Source organism: Fusarium vanettenii, assembly GCF_000151355.1.
Source record: "Fusarium vanettenii 77-13-4 chromosome 7 genomic scaffold NECHAsca_22_chr7_11_0, whole genome shotgun sequence".
NCBI lineage: Eukaryota > Fungi > Ascomycota > Sordariomycetes > Hypocreales > Nectriaceae > Fusarium > Fusarium vanettenii.
In genome coordinates, this window is record NW_003315863.1 from 25,248 (window position 1) to 41,584 (window position 16,337).

The 16,337-nt window shown below is 50.5% G+C and overlaps 7 protein-coding genes across 7 annotated transcripts; 4 read left to right on the forward strand and 3 right to left on the reverse strand.

Annotated features, from left to right (window-relative positions):
* Window positions 1–1,466: 1,466 nt before the first annotated feature.
* NECHADRAFT_70726 (uncharacterized protein) lies at window positions 1,467–3,155 on the forward strand (the record flags this gene model as incomplete). Its single annotated transcript, XM_003044295.1, has 2 exons — window positions 1,467–2,136; window positions 2,219–3,155. The coding sequence occupies 2 exons, from the start codon at window positions 1,467–1,469 to the stop codon at window positions 3,067–3,069; spliced, it is 1,521 nt and encodes a 506-aa protein (XP_003044341.1). The 3' UTR covers window positions 3,070–3,155.
* A 472-nt stretch (window positions 3,156–3,627) lies between these two features.
* On the forward strand, window positions 3,628–5,709 carry NECHADRAFT_70727 (uncharacterized protein). Its single transcript, XM_003044296.1, has 6 exons — window positions 3,628–4,006; window positions 4,061–4,330; window positions 4,388–4,529; window positions 4,586–5,319; window positions 5,371–5,458; window positions 5,505–5,709. Exons 1-6 carry the CDS (start codon window positions 3,680–3,682, stop codon window positions 5,615–5,617), a joined length of 1,674 nt encoding a protein of 557 aa, XP_003044342.1. The 5' UTR covers window positions 3,628–3,679; the 3' UTR covers window positions 5,618–5,709.
* Window positions 5,652–7,046, reverse strand: NECHADRAFT_82975 (uncharacterized protein; the record flags this gene model as incomplete). Its single annotated transcript, XM_003044430.1, has 2 exons — window positions 5,652–6,145; window positions 6,176–7,046. The coding sequence occupies 2 exons, from the start codon at window positions 7,044–7,046 to the stop codon at window positions 5,652–5,654; spliced, it is 1,365 nt and encodes a 454-aa protein (XP_003044476.1).
* Window positions 7,047–7,420: 374 nt separating this feature from the next.
* On the reverse strand, window positions 7,421–8,983 carry NECHADRAFT_82976 (uncharacterized protein; the record flags this gene model as incomplete). The annotated part of the gene is made up of 2 exons (XM_003044431.1): window positions 7,421–8,786; window positions 8,850–8,983. 2 exons carry the CDS (start codon window positions 8,981–8,983, stop codon window positions 7,421–7,423), a joined length of 1,500 nt encoding a protein of 499 aa, XP_003044477.1.
* Window positions 8,984–9,902: 919 nt separating this feature from the next.
* On the forward strand, window positions 9,903–10,933 carry NECHADRAFT_62469 (uncharacterized protein). The gene has a single exon (XM_003044297.1). It carries the CDS (start codon window positions 9,988–9,990, stop codon window positions 10,774–10,776), a length of 789 nt encoding a protein of 262 aa, XP_003044343.1. The 5' UTR covers window positions 9,903–9,987; the 3' UTR covers window positions 10,777–10,933.
* Window positions 10,934–11,057: 124 nt separating this feature from the next.
* Window positions 11,058–11,770, reverse strand: NECHADRAFT_101132 (uncharacterized protein). Its single transcript, XM_003044432.1, has one exon. It carries the CDS (start codon window positions 11,747–11,749, stop codon window positions 11,102–11,104), a length of 648 nt encoding a protein of 215 aa, XP_003044478.1. The 5' UTR covers window positions 11,750–11,770; the 3' UTR covers window positions 11,058–11,101.
* Window positions 11,771–14,628: 2,858 nt separating this feature from the next.
* NECHADRAFT_82979 (uncharacterized protein) lies at window positions 14,629–15,120 on the forward strand (the record flags this gene model as incomplete). The annotated part of the gene is made up of 1 exon (XM_003044298.1): window positions 14,629–15,120. The coding sequence occupies one exon, from the start codon at window positions 14,629–14,631 to the stop codon at window positions 15,118–15,120; it is 492 nt and encodes a 163-aa protein (XP_003044344.1).
* Between the last annotated feature and the right edge of the window lie 1,217 nt (window positions 15,121–16,337).

Below are 16,337 nucleotides of genomic sequence, written 5' to 3' on the forward strand. Positions count from 1 at the left end.
ATCAAGCCGGGGCCTTTCGTCTTCATCGCCGCAAGTATGGGCACTGGAGAGACTGTCCTTGCGCATGGCCTCAGTGAGTATGTCAGATATAATTGCAAGGTATGTCAGGCACCTTAGTACCGGCTGCACATCGGGACTGTTCAATAACATTAGCAGGGCTACATCTGGATCAGCACTTCCCTCCCTCTTCCTGTTGCGTCACCGAGCTTTCCAGATGCTCCACCTAGAGCGCTATGGGATCATGTTCTCGGCTCACTTAGGACTCACCGATCCCAGTTCGTTTCGAGCAATTTCCGCGGTCCACTGGGAGTCGGAGCGGCCGGCGAGGTTTCAGACAAGGATATCGAGATGTTTGAACGGATGTTTGACGCCGCAGATGCTCTAGCCATCGAGCGAGCGGCCCAAATATTTACTTCTGAAGACCTCTCGCGAGAGCTGGCCGAGTTCGGCAAGGTCAAATCGGGTGAGCTGTTGCTGATTCATGGAGGGGCTGACGGAGGAGTCCCCCTGGCTGCGAGTGCACATCGAATCCAGAAACTCATACCGGATGCAAGATTGACTGTCTACGATGGCGGCGGGCATGGTGAGTATCTCAGACCTGGTCTCAAGGGGTACTTTGCTTACAAATCCAGTGCTTGTCTTGTCACATTCGGAAAAACTGCTGGAAGATATTTTAGCCTTTGTTCGCCGACAAGGCACTTAATTCTGCGCCTTTTAGTATCTTTAGTTCATATCCTAGACCGTTTGTGTTGCCTCACTATATCTGAAGATGTGCCACAGGCGTGACCTCATTTCTGATATGGAGAACTTGGATGCGGAAGAGGGAATCAATAAGTAGGTTTCTTATAGTTTTGGGCCCACTCCAAATTCAATAATCGAAACCACCCGTTACTTTGACCAAACTCGTTCAACGTTAATGATGCTCCAGGCCGTACTGAGAAATCAGCTACCCTACACTAACGTACGCGGGAAGTGCGGAAGAAGTGGGGCCGCGTACGGAGGGGCTGCACGTTGCAGGACCCACCTGGCTGGCCGTCTCTCCGTTGCCCCGTGTTGTGGGACCGGCCACTTCTTCAGCCACTGATTGGTCAACCCAATTCCGAGCTCCCTTGAGCTGAACCCAGGTATCACCATAATCGGGATAACCTGGTTCGCTGGCACTATGATCATCATGCCAAACAGAGTCACTGCCAAGGGAGCCCGCTGGTCATGGATCAGCCAGGCAGACATGCAATCTTATGGCCTCAAATGGTCTAGTTGGATCGTCACCGGCCGAATCATGCATGTAGAACGAACCAGCCGGCGGGGGATTTTCTTTGCGGAGGCGGGGCATCAGTCAAGAGAACAACTGCAGTATCTATATCACATTCATTTACTTGTTTATGCTACTCATCTCGGATCTAGCATCTTACAACCGATACTGACCACCTTTTCCCCCTCACACTTGCGCGTAACATGGCCTCGACATGTATGTCTCGGAGTCCACAGCCGGCCCTACGGCTTCAAGGCCAACACTAACATCTTGTTCAATAGCGCTCAAGCAGCAGATCAAAGACCGACTGTGTCTCACGGCTGACTTACCTTCGGCTCATCCGACCTCATCTGCTTGGCAAGAGCCGGCTGCCTCAATCGCTACTATTCAGTCCGAGACGCTTCCGCCTGTAACAGACATCGCCATCATCGGTTCTGGCATTACCGGTACAAGTGTTGCTCACACCTTGCTCAACCACCCCCGAGCTTTCAACCTGCGAGTGACCATCTTGGAGGCTCGGAATGCTTGCAGCGGGGCTACGGGTCGTAATGGCGGCCATCTCATCTCGGACACCTGTGGCCATTTCGAGCACCTAGTTGCTTCTTTGGGCCCTGAAGAGGCCGTCAAAATTCTGCGATTCTCCGAGGACAACATTAAAGAGCTCAAGGCTTTGATCGATCATCTGAGTGAGCCAGAAAAGGAAGCCGTGGAATTCCGTCAAGTCATCGCCAGCAGTACTATCGCCGACAAGCCTATCGTGGACAGCCTGAGACGTTCTTTGAGTCTGTTGCAGGAGGCAGTCAATAAAACGACACTGGGGTATAGAGTTGTGGAAGATAGAGAGACCATCCGTGTAAGTGATCTGGCTGGAAACATGTTAGGCAGTGGCAATGGAAGCTAATGGAATCTGTGCTTAGAAAAAGTACAAGTACCGCGATGGGCTTGTTGTTTTTGAGCAAGAGGGAGCCGGTGCTCTATGGCCCTACCGGCTCATCACAATTCTTCAGAAACATCTGCTGGATACTCATGGAAGTCGCTTCAGCTTGGAGACCAACACCCCCGTTGTTTCGATATCTTGTGACGAGAATGTATCTCAAAATGAGCCTGAGTATGTGCTACAGACACCAAGAGGCGCCATTAGAGCACGCAAGGTAATTCATTGCACCAACGGATATTCTTCCCATTTGTTGCCGAGCCTGACCGGAAGCCTTTATCCTCTGAGAGGAACGGTTTCGGTCCAAGACCCGGGACTCTCATTCCCCAGGCTCGGCGACAAGTATTCGTGGACCAAGATTCACAGCGGCGGGTACGATCCCAAAACTAGACGCTTCACCACTGGCCTTTATTATGCCCAACAGAACGCAAAGACTGGCGAGATTGTTATTGGAGGGGAGAGTCAAGAGATTGAAAACCTCCTAACGAGCGATGATTCCCAAGTCGCAGCTTCAGCTAGAGACCATATTTCATCGATCGTCCCGAAGATCTTCCTCGACGCGGATGATGCCAAGACGAAGAAGGTGTGGTCTGGAATCATGGGGTTTACTGCGGATAATCTGCCTATGATAGGAAACCTGAGCCGCAAAACAACTGGGAGGACAGGCAGCGATGAGTGGATTGCTGCAGGTTTCAACGGCCACGGCATGGACAAGTGTTGGTTGAGTGGGCAAGCAGTGGCAAAGATGGCACTCGGCGAGGACGTGCCGTGTTGGCTACCGGAATCGTTCCTCGTCAGTGAGGAGAGATTGAAGGGATGCACATTGGATGCTGCTGCTGACGGAATGATGAGCTTGTTTACTGATGAGTCGTCGAATTTGTGAGCGCTTGTTAAGTGTTCTTAGACTTGACTGTTACTGCTGTCTCCTTGTGTGCCATATTCTACAGTCAATGACAGAATTCATGATATAAATCTACCCTTAAAGGATTGAAGGCGAATAAGGAGTACTAGCAGCTTGACGAGCTAGTGGCCGATGCTTAGGAATAAACGTACTTGCCTTGAATTGCTGTTAGTACTCAGCACCCCATGCTACAGATTCGCAATCGTCTCTAATGGCCGAGGCAAGTGGATCAAATCAACCACCTTCAGTTCTTCCCCGCCTTGAAAGCAAGTGACACTAGCTAATCGGACATGAGAGAGATCTTGGCTCATCCCAAATGCAACCCTGACCCCGCAGAGCCGGCCGATTTCAGGTCGACTCAGCCAGCCATCCACCAGAAAAATTGGCCGGTCCTCTTGACGCTACGAGAGAATTCGCCGGCTCATCTACCGTTGTCTGCCGCCGGCGTAATTCCTCAATTTAAGAAGGCCCATACTTGGCAGCATCACCATGAATAAATACTGTGAATCCTATCCATTCTTGGTTATTGAAAGCTTCCCTCGATAAACACACTGCAATTCAATCAACTCAGCATCTCAACCCAACTACAGCCATGACTATCGACCCCCCACAGCTTCCATCTGCTCCCTGGGAGGCTCGAGCCGCAGAGAAGCGTGCCCGCTGTGCCGACGCCATACCAAAGCCCTGGCGCCTCCCCTCTAGCGTCCTGGATACTGTCAAGACACCGCTAGAGACGAGCAAAAATGACCTCATCTCGCTCGATATCCCCCGTCGCTCTGGTATCCTTAATGATTTGGAGCTTGATATCACCGAGAACTACAATGTTAGCAGCTTGCTGGCAAAGCTGGCTGATGGCTCCTTTACAGCTACGCAGGTAGTCACTGCGTTTTCAAAGAGAGCAGCCATTGCTCAGCAATTGGTGCGCTCGTCTATTCAAGACACTCAGTAATGTGTAATGTGCTTACTGTGATAGACCAATTGCCTCACTGAAACATTTTTCGATCAAGCTAAATCACGCGCTCAGCAGCTCGACGAGCTGCGACAAGACGGTAAACTTGCCGGTCCTCTTCACGGTCTGCCCGTCAGTCTTAAAGATACCTTCCATATTGTTGGTACCCAAGCCACGATCGGCCTGGTTGCATACCTCGATGAGTTTTCCAAGACCAATTCTCCCCTTGTCGAGATTTTGCTCTCCCTGGGTGCAGTCCCGTTCGTCAAGACCAATGTCCCACAGACCATGATGGTAAGTGATGATCAGGCGTGTGTAGAGCAGAGGACTAATATTTATGACATTCTTCAGACGGCGGATTCGCACAATAACGTGTTTGGCCGTACTTTGAATCCGAGAAACACGGCTCTTGGAGCAGGCGGCTCATCCGGTGGCGAAGGCGCGTTGGTTGCATTTCGAGGGTCGCCCATCGGAGTTGGGACAGACATTGCAGGTATGTTTCTAAGAATTGCCATTCTTGAGCTCACCAGGGTCTTACACATGACATAGGATCTATCCGAATACCCTCCCTTTGCTGTGGAACCTACGGCTTTAAACCAACAGCGGGACGTATCCCATATGGTGGCCAAAGGGGCTGCAGCAATCCCGGCCTCAAGTTCATCCTCGCCTGCGCTGGTCCCTTGGCCAACGACATGCAGAGCCTCGGCATCTTCACCAAGGCTGTTGTAGACAGTCGACCAGCTGATCTTGACTCAACGGCAATGGATGTTCCCTGGAGAAACATTCCTGCTTTTTCAGGAAAGAAGCTAAGGCTGGGGGTTCTCCCAGAAGACCCATCTTATCCTCTACACCCACCTGTCAGAAATGCCATCTCGCAAGCTGTCGCCAAGTTACGGGCTGAAGGACATATCCTCGTCGACTTGGACCCCAAAGAGTGCCTCATTGACGGTATCAACGATGTCGCCTGGGGCACCTTTGCACTGGACAAAACAGCCAGTCGTATCGTAACCGACGCAGGAGAGCCGTGCATCCCATCCAGACAGAGAATCGTTGACGAATTGAAGAGACTGAAGTCAGATTACGTACCAGATCTGACTGGACTTGACGACTTGGACAAGCTGGCGACACTCAACATCAAGAAGGCCGCAGCCGTTGAAGCCTGGCGGAGGATCTGGCAAAGCCACCGTCTCGACGCTGTTATTGGACCGTCTGCCCAGAATACGGCGGTGCAGCATGATCTATACGGGGTCCCGCCATATACTTGTTTCCTCAACGTATTGAACGTGAGTCATGACTGAATTTTTGAAGCTATTTCCTGTACTGACACTTTGTAGTATCCAGCCTGCGTGATTCCATTTGAGAGCGCAAAGCCTGTCCCTGGCGAAGTCTTTAGACTAAACCCTGATCAAGCAGCCCCCCCTTGTGCGTCCCTTCTTTCAGAAAGTTTGTATGGTGCTAATGAGAACAGATGATGCTGAATTGACTGAGGGAGCGCCGTGTTCCATTCAAGTCTTCACGAGCTCAATGCGGGACGAGGAATGTATCGCCATTTCGTCCGTCGTCGACAATGTCCTGAATTGAGAGACAACATTACTAGTTGCAAGTGTGTCATGTTTCAATTATACAGCTGAAGCATGTCCCTAATATTATACCAAGATACAACCTGCACATCATCCACAAGTTCCCAAAACTTTGATACACGGGCCTGCAGATACTGCGAAAAGTCTAGAGAATAGCCCACCAGGCCCGGTATCTTTGAGAGCCACATATTCCTGTCCGTTTCCTCTTTGATCTCAAAACATGCCGCCAATAGTGGCAGTGCAATGGATAAGATGCTGTGGTTGGTTGCGGCTCGTGTCAGGTCGAGTTGTGTGAGGATGGCCGTGGCAAGGGCTAGTGCTGGGCCATTGTTTGTGCCAAAAGGATATCGTAGTCGATGGAGGAGAAGAAGGGCTCCGAGCCTGACCACCTGGGCCTGACAGAGCATGTGAGAGACCTCATTTGTCGTGAAGCGGGTAGCAAAGCCCTCTGGGATGTGTGGTTGCCAGGCCGTCACCGTCAGCTCGATGCGATCAATAGCTTCCAATATGTCGTGCAAATCTTGATGGTCTGCATGTGAGAGAGCATTATTGAGCTCACAAATGTCGTACAAGCTCGGAAGCATCGGACAGAAGAGACCGGTATATCGGTCGACGTAGTCTTCGGCTCCAGGCCGACAGCGGAACCTCAATGTGGGCACCGATCCTTGCATCATACAGTCGATTATCTCGGGCAATATGAGACACGGAACAAAGACCAGGTCATCCGGTTCCAGGTCCTCGTCTGACTCGTACATGTCCTTAATCAAGCTGAGGGTCTGCCTGCATATTGGTGACGAATCCGGTGATGACGAGCGGTAGTGAGTAAATGATATGATGAGGGCGCCTAGTGCTAGACACTCGGAGACGCCATGGCTATTGCGGACCTTGTACTCGCGCAAATGCCTGATAGCCGAGGACGCGTGCTTGTACTGTACTTCAGTGTTGCGTTGAGCTAATGCCGCGTCGTGGCTGAAGGCGAGAGCCAAGGCAAGAAAGGCATCCTCCAATGTGTGTCGCGACACAACAAAGTGGGAGATGAGAAGTCCACGGTGTCGTTCTTTAAAAGTTGGGCCTATCAGGAAAACGTTCAATGCGGCATCACCAAACAGAATGTCCTGGAGGAGGCGTTGATCCGAGTATGTAAGGTCGTTGAGCAGAGGGAGACACCGAGGGATCATGGGACCCAAGGTGGAATAGACGGATCCCAGGCATTTTGCCTGGTTTGGTGAGGAGTCGCCAGGGAGAGGTGCCCTCGTTAGTGATGTGGCATAACGACGTGGGCGGCCAGGTTTGCGGGCGGGTCGATCGACCAGGCACTCAAAGCCAAGACGATGGCAGCGAGCACATGAACCCTGGTCTTGTCGCCAGTGGCATCGCTCCTTGAGCGAATGACAGCGGTCACAAGCGCGGCGGGATCCGACAGGAGGCATGGTAAGTGTGTGTTGGAGAGATGATAATGATAACGAGCTTTCTTTCAGTTGCTCTTTTTCTTGAGTTTGCAGAGATAAGGGAGATGCTCGCTGAGGCTAGGATGCTTGTTTCCCCGCAATCCATCGCCAGCCGCTTTTCTTCTTTTGGCACGCTTATCTTTTGGTCCGGGGAGCTCGGCATGTGGACACGGCCAAGTCCCGGGCCCCATTGCGAAGTTGACCTGCCCCAAATCGTGGGACATGAACACTTGATTTATCATACATGCTGCGTGAAATTCTTGGTTTACAATTTTTTCTTCTGTCTATGGCATCTATATTGAAAGATTCGCCCCTGTCAAGAAACAAGCCCTTCACGTCTTGCACCTTGCCCTATCTCACAATTCTAAACCCACATTGACATGAACCGACTTGACCTGCATGTACCCCTCTAGACCAGCTTCACCTAGTTCCCTCCCAACCCCGCTCTGCTTCATCCCCCCAAACGGAACCCGAAAGTCCGAGTCCGTAGACGAATTCACCCACACCATACCGGCGTCGAGCCGCGTCGAGACCCTATGTGACCGCTGCATGTCTCGAGTAAAGACAGACGCCGCCAGGCCAAACTCACTGTCATTGGCCATACTGATGGCTTCCTCTTCCTCGTCAAACGATGAAATGGCCACTACAGGCCCGAAAATTTCCTCACGGAAGATCTTCATGCTTGGAGAGACGTCGGAGAAGACGGTGGGCTGCATGAAAAATCCCTTCTCTCCCCATTTATCTCCTCCAGTCTCCAGCCTGGCACCCTCCTCAACAGCACCTTTGGCATAAGACAGAATCTTTTCTAGGTGTGACTTGGTGATCTGGGGGCCCTGAAAAGTGTCGTCATGAAAAGGATTTCCAACCTTATGAGCCTCGACAAGTTCAACGAACCTCTTGATAAACTGCTTGTATACTCCCGACTGAACCAACAGTCTGGAGTTTGCTGTGCAGATTTGCCCTTGGTTGCTCATGATTCCACAGTGCGCCCACTTTGCTGCTTGCTCAATGTCGGCGTCGTTGAACACGAGAAGAGGTGACTTGCCGCCGGTTTCAAGTGTGACCTTTTTCAACGTAGCTCCTGCTGTCTGTTGGATGAGTCGACCTGTGATTGTCGATCCAGTGAATGCAATCTTGGCCACTCTGGGATGAGACACAAGGGCATGACCGGCAGTCCTTCCATAGCCGTTGACAATATTAAGAACGCCAGGCGGGAATCCAGCGCGAACAACCAGGTCTGCCACGTACAGCATAGAAAGAGGCGTTTGCTCGGCTGGCTTCAACACAATCGTGTTTCCCGTCGCAAGAGCCGGACCCAGCTTCCACGCCGCCATCAACACGGGATAGTTCCAGGGAATTATCTGGCCACAGACTCCAATAGGTTGCTTGACAGTATAGGCAAACTTTTTGGAATGCGTCGGGATCGTCTGGCCATGAAGCTTGTCCGCCCAGCCGGCATAGTAACGGATGCAACCGATGGCAGCAGGAAGTTCGAAGTTGAGGACCGAAGTGTATGGTTTGCCGGCGTTCCAAGACTCTAGGGTCGCTAGAGCCAAGAGGTTCTGTTCCATGAGGTCTGCAAGCCTTGTCATCATCGATCCTCTCTCGGTGCCCGAGATGTCGCGCCATGACGGGTTATTAAGGGCTCGCTGAGCTGCTTTGACAGCGCGATCGATATCGTCCTCGTTTGCCGCATCAACTTGACAGATTTCTACTTCAGTACTATTTTCCGTTAATTTACAGATAATTTCATGCCCACGTTTCCGTGCTCGCTTGGTTACTTACGTGGGATCGATAGGGCTCAAACTCTCGCCTCCAGTTGACGAGACAAACTTGTTGTCAATAAACAGCCCTCGATTGAGAGATATCTGCCGGCCATTGGGCGCTGTAAGATCCAGTTGCAGACTTGATTCGGACATTTCAACAGATGTTTCGTGTGGTTGGTGACAATCAGCGAGGCTGCAAATGGGAAGACCAGATGCTCTCTCCAAGTGGGCGACTTTAGTAGCGATAAGTACCTACCTATCCTATGAAGTATCGTTTATCGGCACCACAATACAAGCCCATCTTGGATAGGAGCCGCGGCTCGACTTGCCTGATCATGCCTAGTCCTATCTGCAAGCTAACGATGGCCGGTGTGGATGTCCGAGCAAGTGGGTCTGACCGGAGGGTTAACCGGCGAGTTCTGACGTCAGAGAAATCGGTTAGACTATTCCACGATACTCTGTCTTTGGCAGAGTATTCATGTTAGTTCATGACCCTTGACCCATCATATTTGTCGATTATGTTCCCGGACGCTAGGTATGTTTCTCAGCCGGGTCAAAAACGCTGCCTCTTTGTCCCAGCCCTCTCCACTTTTCCCCAGACCCTACTTCATCCTGTCCACTTCACCGGAGCACCTGTTGTCAGAAAGCCTTGCATGGGCAGGCGGAACTAGAGCTGTCGCAGGGCCGGCATGAATGCTTAAACCTCCGGCTCGAAGGATAAACCAGACCACACTAACCACTCGTTAGCCAGCGGTTATAAGCCGGTCATTTCGACCTCCCATCACAGATACAACATCACGAAGGACTGGCGGAGACAACAAGAGACGCTTTCTATGCCCAGACTTTGGTTGAGTAGTAATGAGCTGGATTTTGCTTTGGGCTTCTCTGCCCGATTGTGGCTGGTATGTAGCCAACGAGAAAGTGTCAGCTTCGACAGGGGTTGAAAAGCCCCAGTTCATAGGCTGAGTCTGGACATTGCGGCTGTAGGACTACCTTAGTCATCCGTGGACTGTTTAGTTACCCCGCTCCTGGGGCATGGAATAGCATTGCAAGGTACACACCTTGCTGCTTTCAACCTACAAGTTGTTGACTGCAACTAGCCCTCTCTCAGAAGCTAAACTATCGCCTCAATAGTTGCCCCATATCCCACCATTACCATGACTACCGACGGAACGGCCAAACTTGCTGTCCTCATAGACTCAGACAACGTGACACCCAGAGTGGCCGGCCAGGTGCTCGCAGAGGTCGCCAAGTATGGCATTGCCTTTGTCAAGAGAGCCTATGGCGACTGGACTGGCCCAGGCCTTAACAGTTGGAAGGACCATCTGCTCGATAACTCAATCCAGCCAATACAGCAGTTTTCCTACACCAAGGGCAAGAATTCAACCGACTCAGCCATGATCATCGACGCCATGGATCTTTTGTATTCCAACAAATTTGATGGTTTCTGTCTCGTCTCGAGCGACAGCGACTTTACTCGGCTGGCCTCCCGAATTCGCGAGTCTGGCCTGGTCGTGTACGGCTTTGGGGAAAGAAAGACTCCCAACTCACTTGTCAGGGCTTGCGACAAGTTCATCTACATTGAGAACCTCACACCAACAACAATAACCGAACCAACAACAACAGCAACAGAACCAACGACAACGACGGGACCAACGACAACGACGGAAGCACCGAAAGAAGCAACACGAGCCAGTGTCAACGAACAAGTCAAGAAGATACTACGAGAGGCTGTAGAGGCGATAACGGCCGAAGAAGAATGGGCTCGCCTCGCCGATGTCGGCAATCTTGTCACAAAGCGGCATCCCAGCTTTGACTATCGCACATATGGGTTTGCTAAACTCAATGAACTCATCGCTGCCACAGACATGTTTGTGATTGAGCGCCGTAGTCCCGGAGTGGGAAAGCCAGAGGTTGTCTACCTGCGAGTAAAGAAGGGTGTTTAGAGTGTTTTGCGGAAGATCGCGATGGAGATACGCATTGACTTGGAAATGGTAGAGGGCGGTGGCTTGTTAGCTAGGGTTAAGAATGTATCTTTTGAATGACCCGGGGTTTATCATCCTTTGCAGATAATGGAGTACACTTGATCCGAAGGCTCATCTGAGTTGACAAAATTTCCACGAGTTAAGCCTGGTGTGCAGACTTGGGACAACTTGTCTTATGTGTTGGTTCATGGAAAATAAGTCACGGTCGTATATTCCCTATTATGAAGCAGGAGAATGACCTTCACACTTAGGATGGAGAGGCGATGTGTTATTGAGACCGAAACCTCTAATACAGCCCCGCAACGACCATACCTGCCACCACGCCGACCATACCAAGAGAGCCCGTTTGTCGAGAGCCTGGAGAGTCGCCCTCTGTAGTGGTCGCCACGCTCTGTGCGCCAGTTCTTTTACTGGTTTCCTCGGCCTGTGTGCTGGTTTCTTCGCTCCCTCCAGCAGTCTTGCTCGTGGTTTCAGTCTTGTCCTTGTCCTTGTCCTTGTCATCATCTTGGGTGATTGCCGCAGCAAGCTTGCTGCACACATTCGTTCCAACAGGCACAATATCTCCAACCAGGTTCTCCTTGCTGCATGCAGTCCAAATCTCCCTGTACCCTGGGATATTCTTGCTCTGCCAGCTCGTCCAACTTGACGCCCACTCTGAGAAGACCTCAGCTGCAGAGCCAGTGACAACGGGGAGTTGGCAAGGGTCCTGGGTGTTGTGGTACTCCCCGATTGCAAAGGAGACGGCGAGTTCAGAGATTGCCACGTCTGGCGCGGGTGCGCCGGTCATCTTGGCTACGACAGATGACAACACCCGTTGGCATGGGGTTTGGTAGGGCGAAATGGGCCCTGAGGGGCGCATCGGGGTGGCTGGGGTTTGCGCAACGACCAAAGGGAGGCCATTGGCGATGATAAGCAAGATTTGAGTGATGCACATGGCGGGTCTAGTCCAGAATTGAGATAGTGATGAGTTTGATGATATCTTCAGTGGGTGAATATCTCGGTTTTTATCTACCGCTGGGCCCTAAACTATCACTTGGTATCGTGTTGGGTGAAGGCAGAGGCCTCGCGGTGAGTATCATGACCAGGATCAAAGCCTGTTCAATCGGGCAAAATGATGCGCTAGGCATTTTGATACTGTTACCAATATTTCCTAACAGGTCGAGGCTCTTTCATTGCCTAATCAGCAGACCCTTGCCGGAGAGGCGCAGCAATCTCGACGTGCATCGCTAAGCCCCATTCTCAGTTGAGAGAGATCCGACAGCCCACGATGGTTCGATTGATAAGCTCCAATGTGTCTTCTGCCTTACCAATGTATTGGGCAGTATCTTGCCGAATTGGGGGGAAGGGAGGCGGTGCTTCGAAGAGGCTGCCGGCGAGCATTCTGGGACAGAATTTATACTAATTCTGGTAATCACCGAGAAGAAGAGAAAACAAGACTAACAATTTCACATGATGGGTAAATTACAATGGAAATAAATTTCCAAACACAAGGTGTTTGTGCTGCAAGGGAAGCGTGCGCCCTAGCCTCGACATGAGTAGCCAAGACGCAAAGTAATATCAGTGGAGGCCGTTGGCCAGGACGGCCCTGTTGGCGGCAAAGGTAAACATGAGCTAAATTGAACGTCTATCGAGTTGATCTGACATGGTACTCGTCAAGACCGTTCTATCAAACGATAGGACGGCTGCAAACATTATCGTTGGGAGTCCGTGACACTATGTTGGAATTGCAACCAAGTCTCTCAATCGACGTAAAATGTTGCTGACTTTCATGACCCGTTTTAAACAAAAAAGCATTAAAAAATATAGTATCAATGATATTACATGTGATCCAGAGCGCAACGGGTGATTTTTCACGCTGTTCCGGGGGCGTGGACATAGTTCCGGCATTTGCAGTCATGCTCACTACAAAGTTCACTAAAGCTAAATCCCTTCTCTGCCATCACAGGCTGACCCCAACCAACCTTATCAGATATTAAGCCGAACTAGAGTTTCTAGAAGTGTTAGTTACCGATAAGTACTTTGTAGCACGAGTTCCCTGTAGCATTTAGTGCGAGGCCCCCCCCCCCCGAAGCGAGCCTCCTCAGCTTTTGCTTGACCGGCCCATCCCTAACGTGCCGTCAAGATACCTCACCTCCACGCCCTCCCACATCATTTCCATATCTTTACGACTCAGAACTCGATAAATCACACATTATGCATTTTCAAACTCTTCTTCCGGCAATTCTTGCCCTAACAAGTGCAACCATGACCCTCGCCAGCCCATGTCACAAGAAGAACAGAAAGGACAAACTCGAGCCATTCAGTCTCCCCAGCGACTGCGGCGAAGATGCCTAGTGGGACGAGGAGAGGCTCAACTATCACTACAAAGGCAAGGGCGCCAAATGAACGCCAGAAAGAAGCGGTGTGACTGCCTCAATCCCGACACCGAATGGATCAAGGGCATGTCCACATGCAAATGTCGTAGCCGTCAGAGGGAAATGAACAAGAAGGGAGAATGTGTGTGCATCACAGACCCCATGTTGCTTTGGGTTTAGGACCCTGGACGCTTGAATGATTGCCCAGTGAGTGACCCCCTGTAGCCTTTCAACAGGATGGCAAAAGAATGAAAGCTGACATGGAAGCAGATGCCTCAATATGACCCGGACAGGCTTTATTACGACTTTACTTCCAGTATGTGTACACAGCTAAATTCTTGTTACCATGGCTAATGTCCTTCCCAGAGCCGGTACCATGGGCGAAAAAGGAGGAGGAGGAAAAAGACTCAGCTCCAGAGTCCCGTTAGGCCTCATACCAGAGCCGGCTTCTTGGCAAACTCATGTGCAAAAAAGGCACGTGGCTTTGATAAACCTTGAAACAATCTCGATAAAGCCTTCTCGCTGGGTTCTAGTCATGTTTTTGTAAAAACTAAAGATAATTAAAACTTTTCAGTCACGTTCTAGCTTATCCTCGATTTCATTGTCATTTTCAAGATTTTATTTCCTCTACTTCACTCCCTGCACCCCTGACTCCAGTCCAACTTGGGAGTCCTTCCATTACGGACTGTGATATTGCCACTTGTGAGGACTTCAATGCTGCCTAGGTTTGCTCTTGCATGATGGTCAAAGTCAGATACCTTGTCATGTGAGAACCTCAACACGAACTGTTAGATATAAAATAGATGCCCTCCCCCCATCCGAACGCAACCTTTTACAAATCCACCAGTTCAAATATTTCCTGTGAGACATCTCGCTTCAACCTCATTAATTCATTACCAGCAATCTTTTATACTACATTATCAACATGGCGCCATCCACGTTTCACTCATTCCCGATGCTCCCACCAGAGCTTCGGCTGGATATTTGGGAACTGGCAATCCGTCCAACCAACGAGAAACATGGCTTACACCACTTTACCATCATAAAGCAAGAAGACGACAACCAGGAAGACTTTGGACTGCAGCACCCTCACTCAGCATGGCGGCCTCAGCACACCGCCACCGTCCCCACCAATAACAACAAATCCGTCTACCTTTGGGACGCGGGACTTTAGACGGCATGCGTCGAGTCGAGGGACGTCATGATGAAGCACTTCCGAATGCACAAGTAGGAGATGAGTCGGCGTCAGGGCGAACTAACGCATGCCCTTGACCTTTTTCTATTGAAGGGCGAGCTAAGTCAAGGAAGACACTTCGGCTACCCAGCCAAGACGATGGCTCAACGAGGGCATGAGGGCTGGGAACTTATAGTCCAGCCAATCATGGACATGTTTTGTTTCAAGAGCAAAGACTGGCAATTCGCTCGAAGTTAGCTACAGTGGTCAGAATTTTTCATCGACATGCCATTTACGACCTTCCTATCTGGCCACGTCCCGATCAAGAACATGGCCCTCGAGTTTGACCCGAGTTGGAACCTCGATTTTCCTCAAAAAATATCCGACTTGATCACTGAATCTTCGGCCAGAGGCTTTATTGCAGATGCCATGTTTACTTTGGCCCATGATCATCGGGCTTTTAAATCCATGTACCTCGAGGTCTGGCTTATTGATCATGGCGCTGTCTGGTCCTCAGAGAAAGGCAAAGACTGTAATCCGGTCTTTTACGATTACGATCAGGATTTTGTGGAGGTTAGGCCGGGACAGGTGGAGTTTCCTGGGTACGAAAATACGGCGGCGTACTTTATTGACCTACTCTCTGGTATTGGTGATCATGCATTTGCAGAAACTTCTGAGGATCTATCATGGATTCGATCTAGGGGTTGGACGAAGGGCCACATCAGGATGCTTGCTCGTGCAGGGAAGCAACGGGATAAGTGCAATATGTGGAGATAGAAGGATTAGAATGAATGAAGTGAAACGAGTTGCATTTTCATTCTGCATGATATCTATTGTACGAGGTTCGAGCAGTGAGTAGCGGGGTAGACCTCGGGGTATGACCCCAGGATGCCATTAGACCAGCTTCTGTTCCAGGCACTGACGAGCACCGGCATTTGACATGTGTAAAATCTCGAACTTGAGCACTCTTCACTGAATAGTGTTGTGCAGTCGAAGTCGACCAAATATTGACTGTGGTTTCGATTTGGGTCTATCAGCGTAACACAGAGGTTAGGATGGTCAGGAGAAATCACTCCAGCGTCATTATCAAACCAGATCTCGACTCCACCCTAGGATCAGAAATCCCTATGAAAAGTCGGCGTGAGATAGAGCTCAGATCTGAGAGCGATGTCGTGTCGTTCGGTGTCCTCGGAGCTCTCAGTCCCTGGCAACGTCGTCGGTTCTCAACAGTTGATTGGCTTCCGTAGCTCAGTTGGTTAGAGCGTCGTACTAATACTTCATCCGAGTGTTCTGTAATGCGAAGGCCTCTGGTTCAAGCCCAGGCGGAAGCAGGTGTATACAAGATTCCCTTGTATAGGTATCTTATATTTTTTTTTAGAGACCTTGCCTTATTTTTTGCCATATGTTATACTATACCCTAGGTAGGCAAGGAGAGGTCTCCCTTTACGGGCGAACTTGTTAAACTCGGGTTATATCTCAAGTTCAAGCCCTGTCGGGAGCATCGCTCTCATACGCCTATCAGCATTTCTTTTTGCATTTTTTTCCGATTTTTTTTTAATGCTGTTTTGGTCCAGGATGATGCCGATGGTGTTGTGTGGTCTTGGTGATTCGCTGCATGCGGGGTCTCATACACGCACAGCCGGCTGTGCGTTTAATATCACGTGACTTTTGCGCACAGCCGGCTGTGCAAATAAGATTCGTTATGTAAGCCCAAAAAGGGGTAACATACTGCAAATTGGTGCAATTTGGGGCCCCAATTCAACGATCAACAGCTTCTGTGACATCAATTTAACTTGCCGCGCCTTCTTTCAGCTATGATGAACCCAATTGGCGTTCCCACTGCCTTCCCTGATGATGCTATGCCTCCTGAAGGCCAGTATAGCTCACGGGAGGAACTATTCGCCGCAATCAATGCTTGGGCAGCGCCTCGAGGCTATGCCTTTTCAGTCAAGACCTCTTGGAAGACCCCCAATGGAAGAACTGGGGTTATCTAC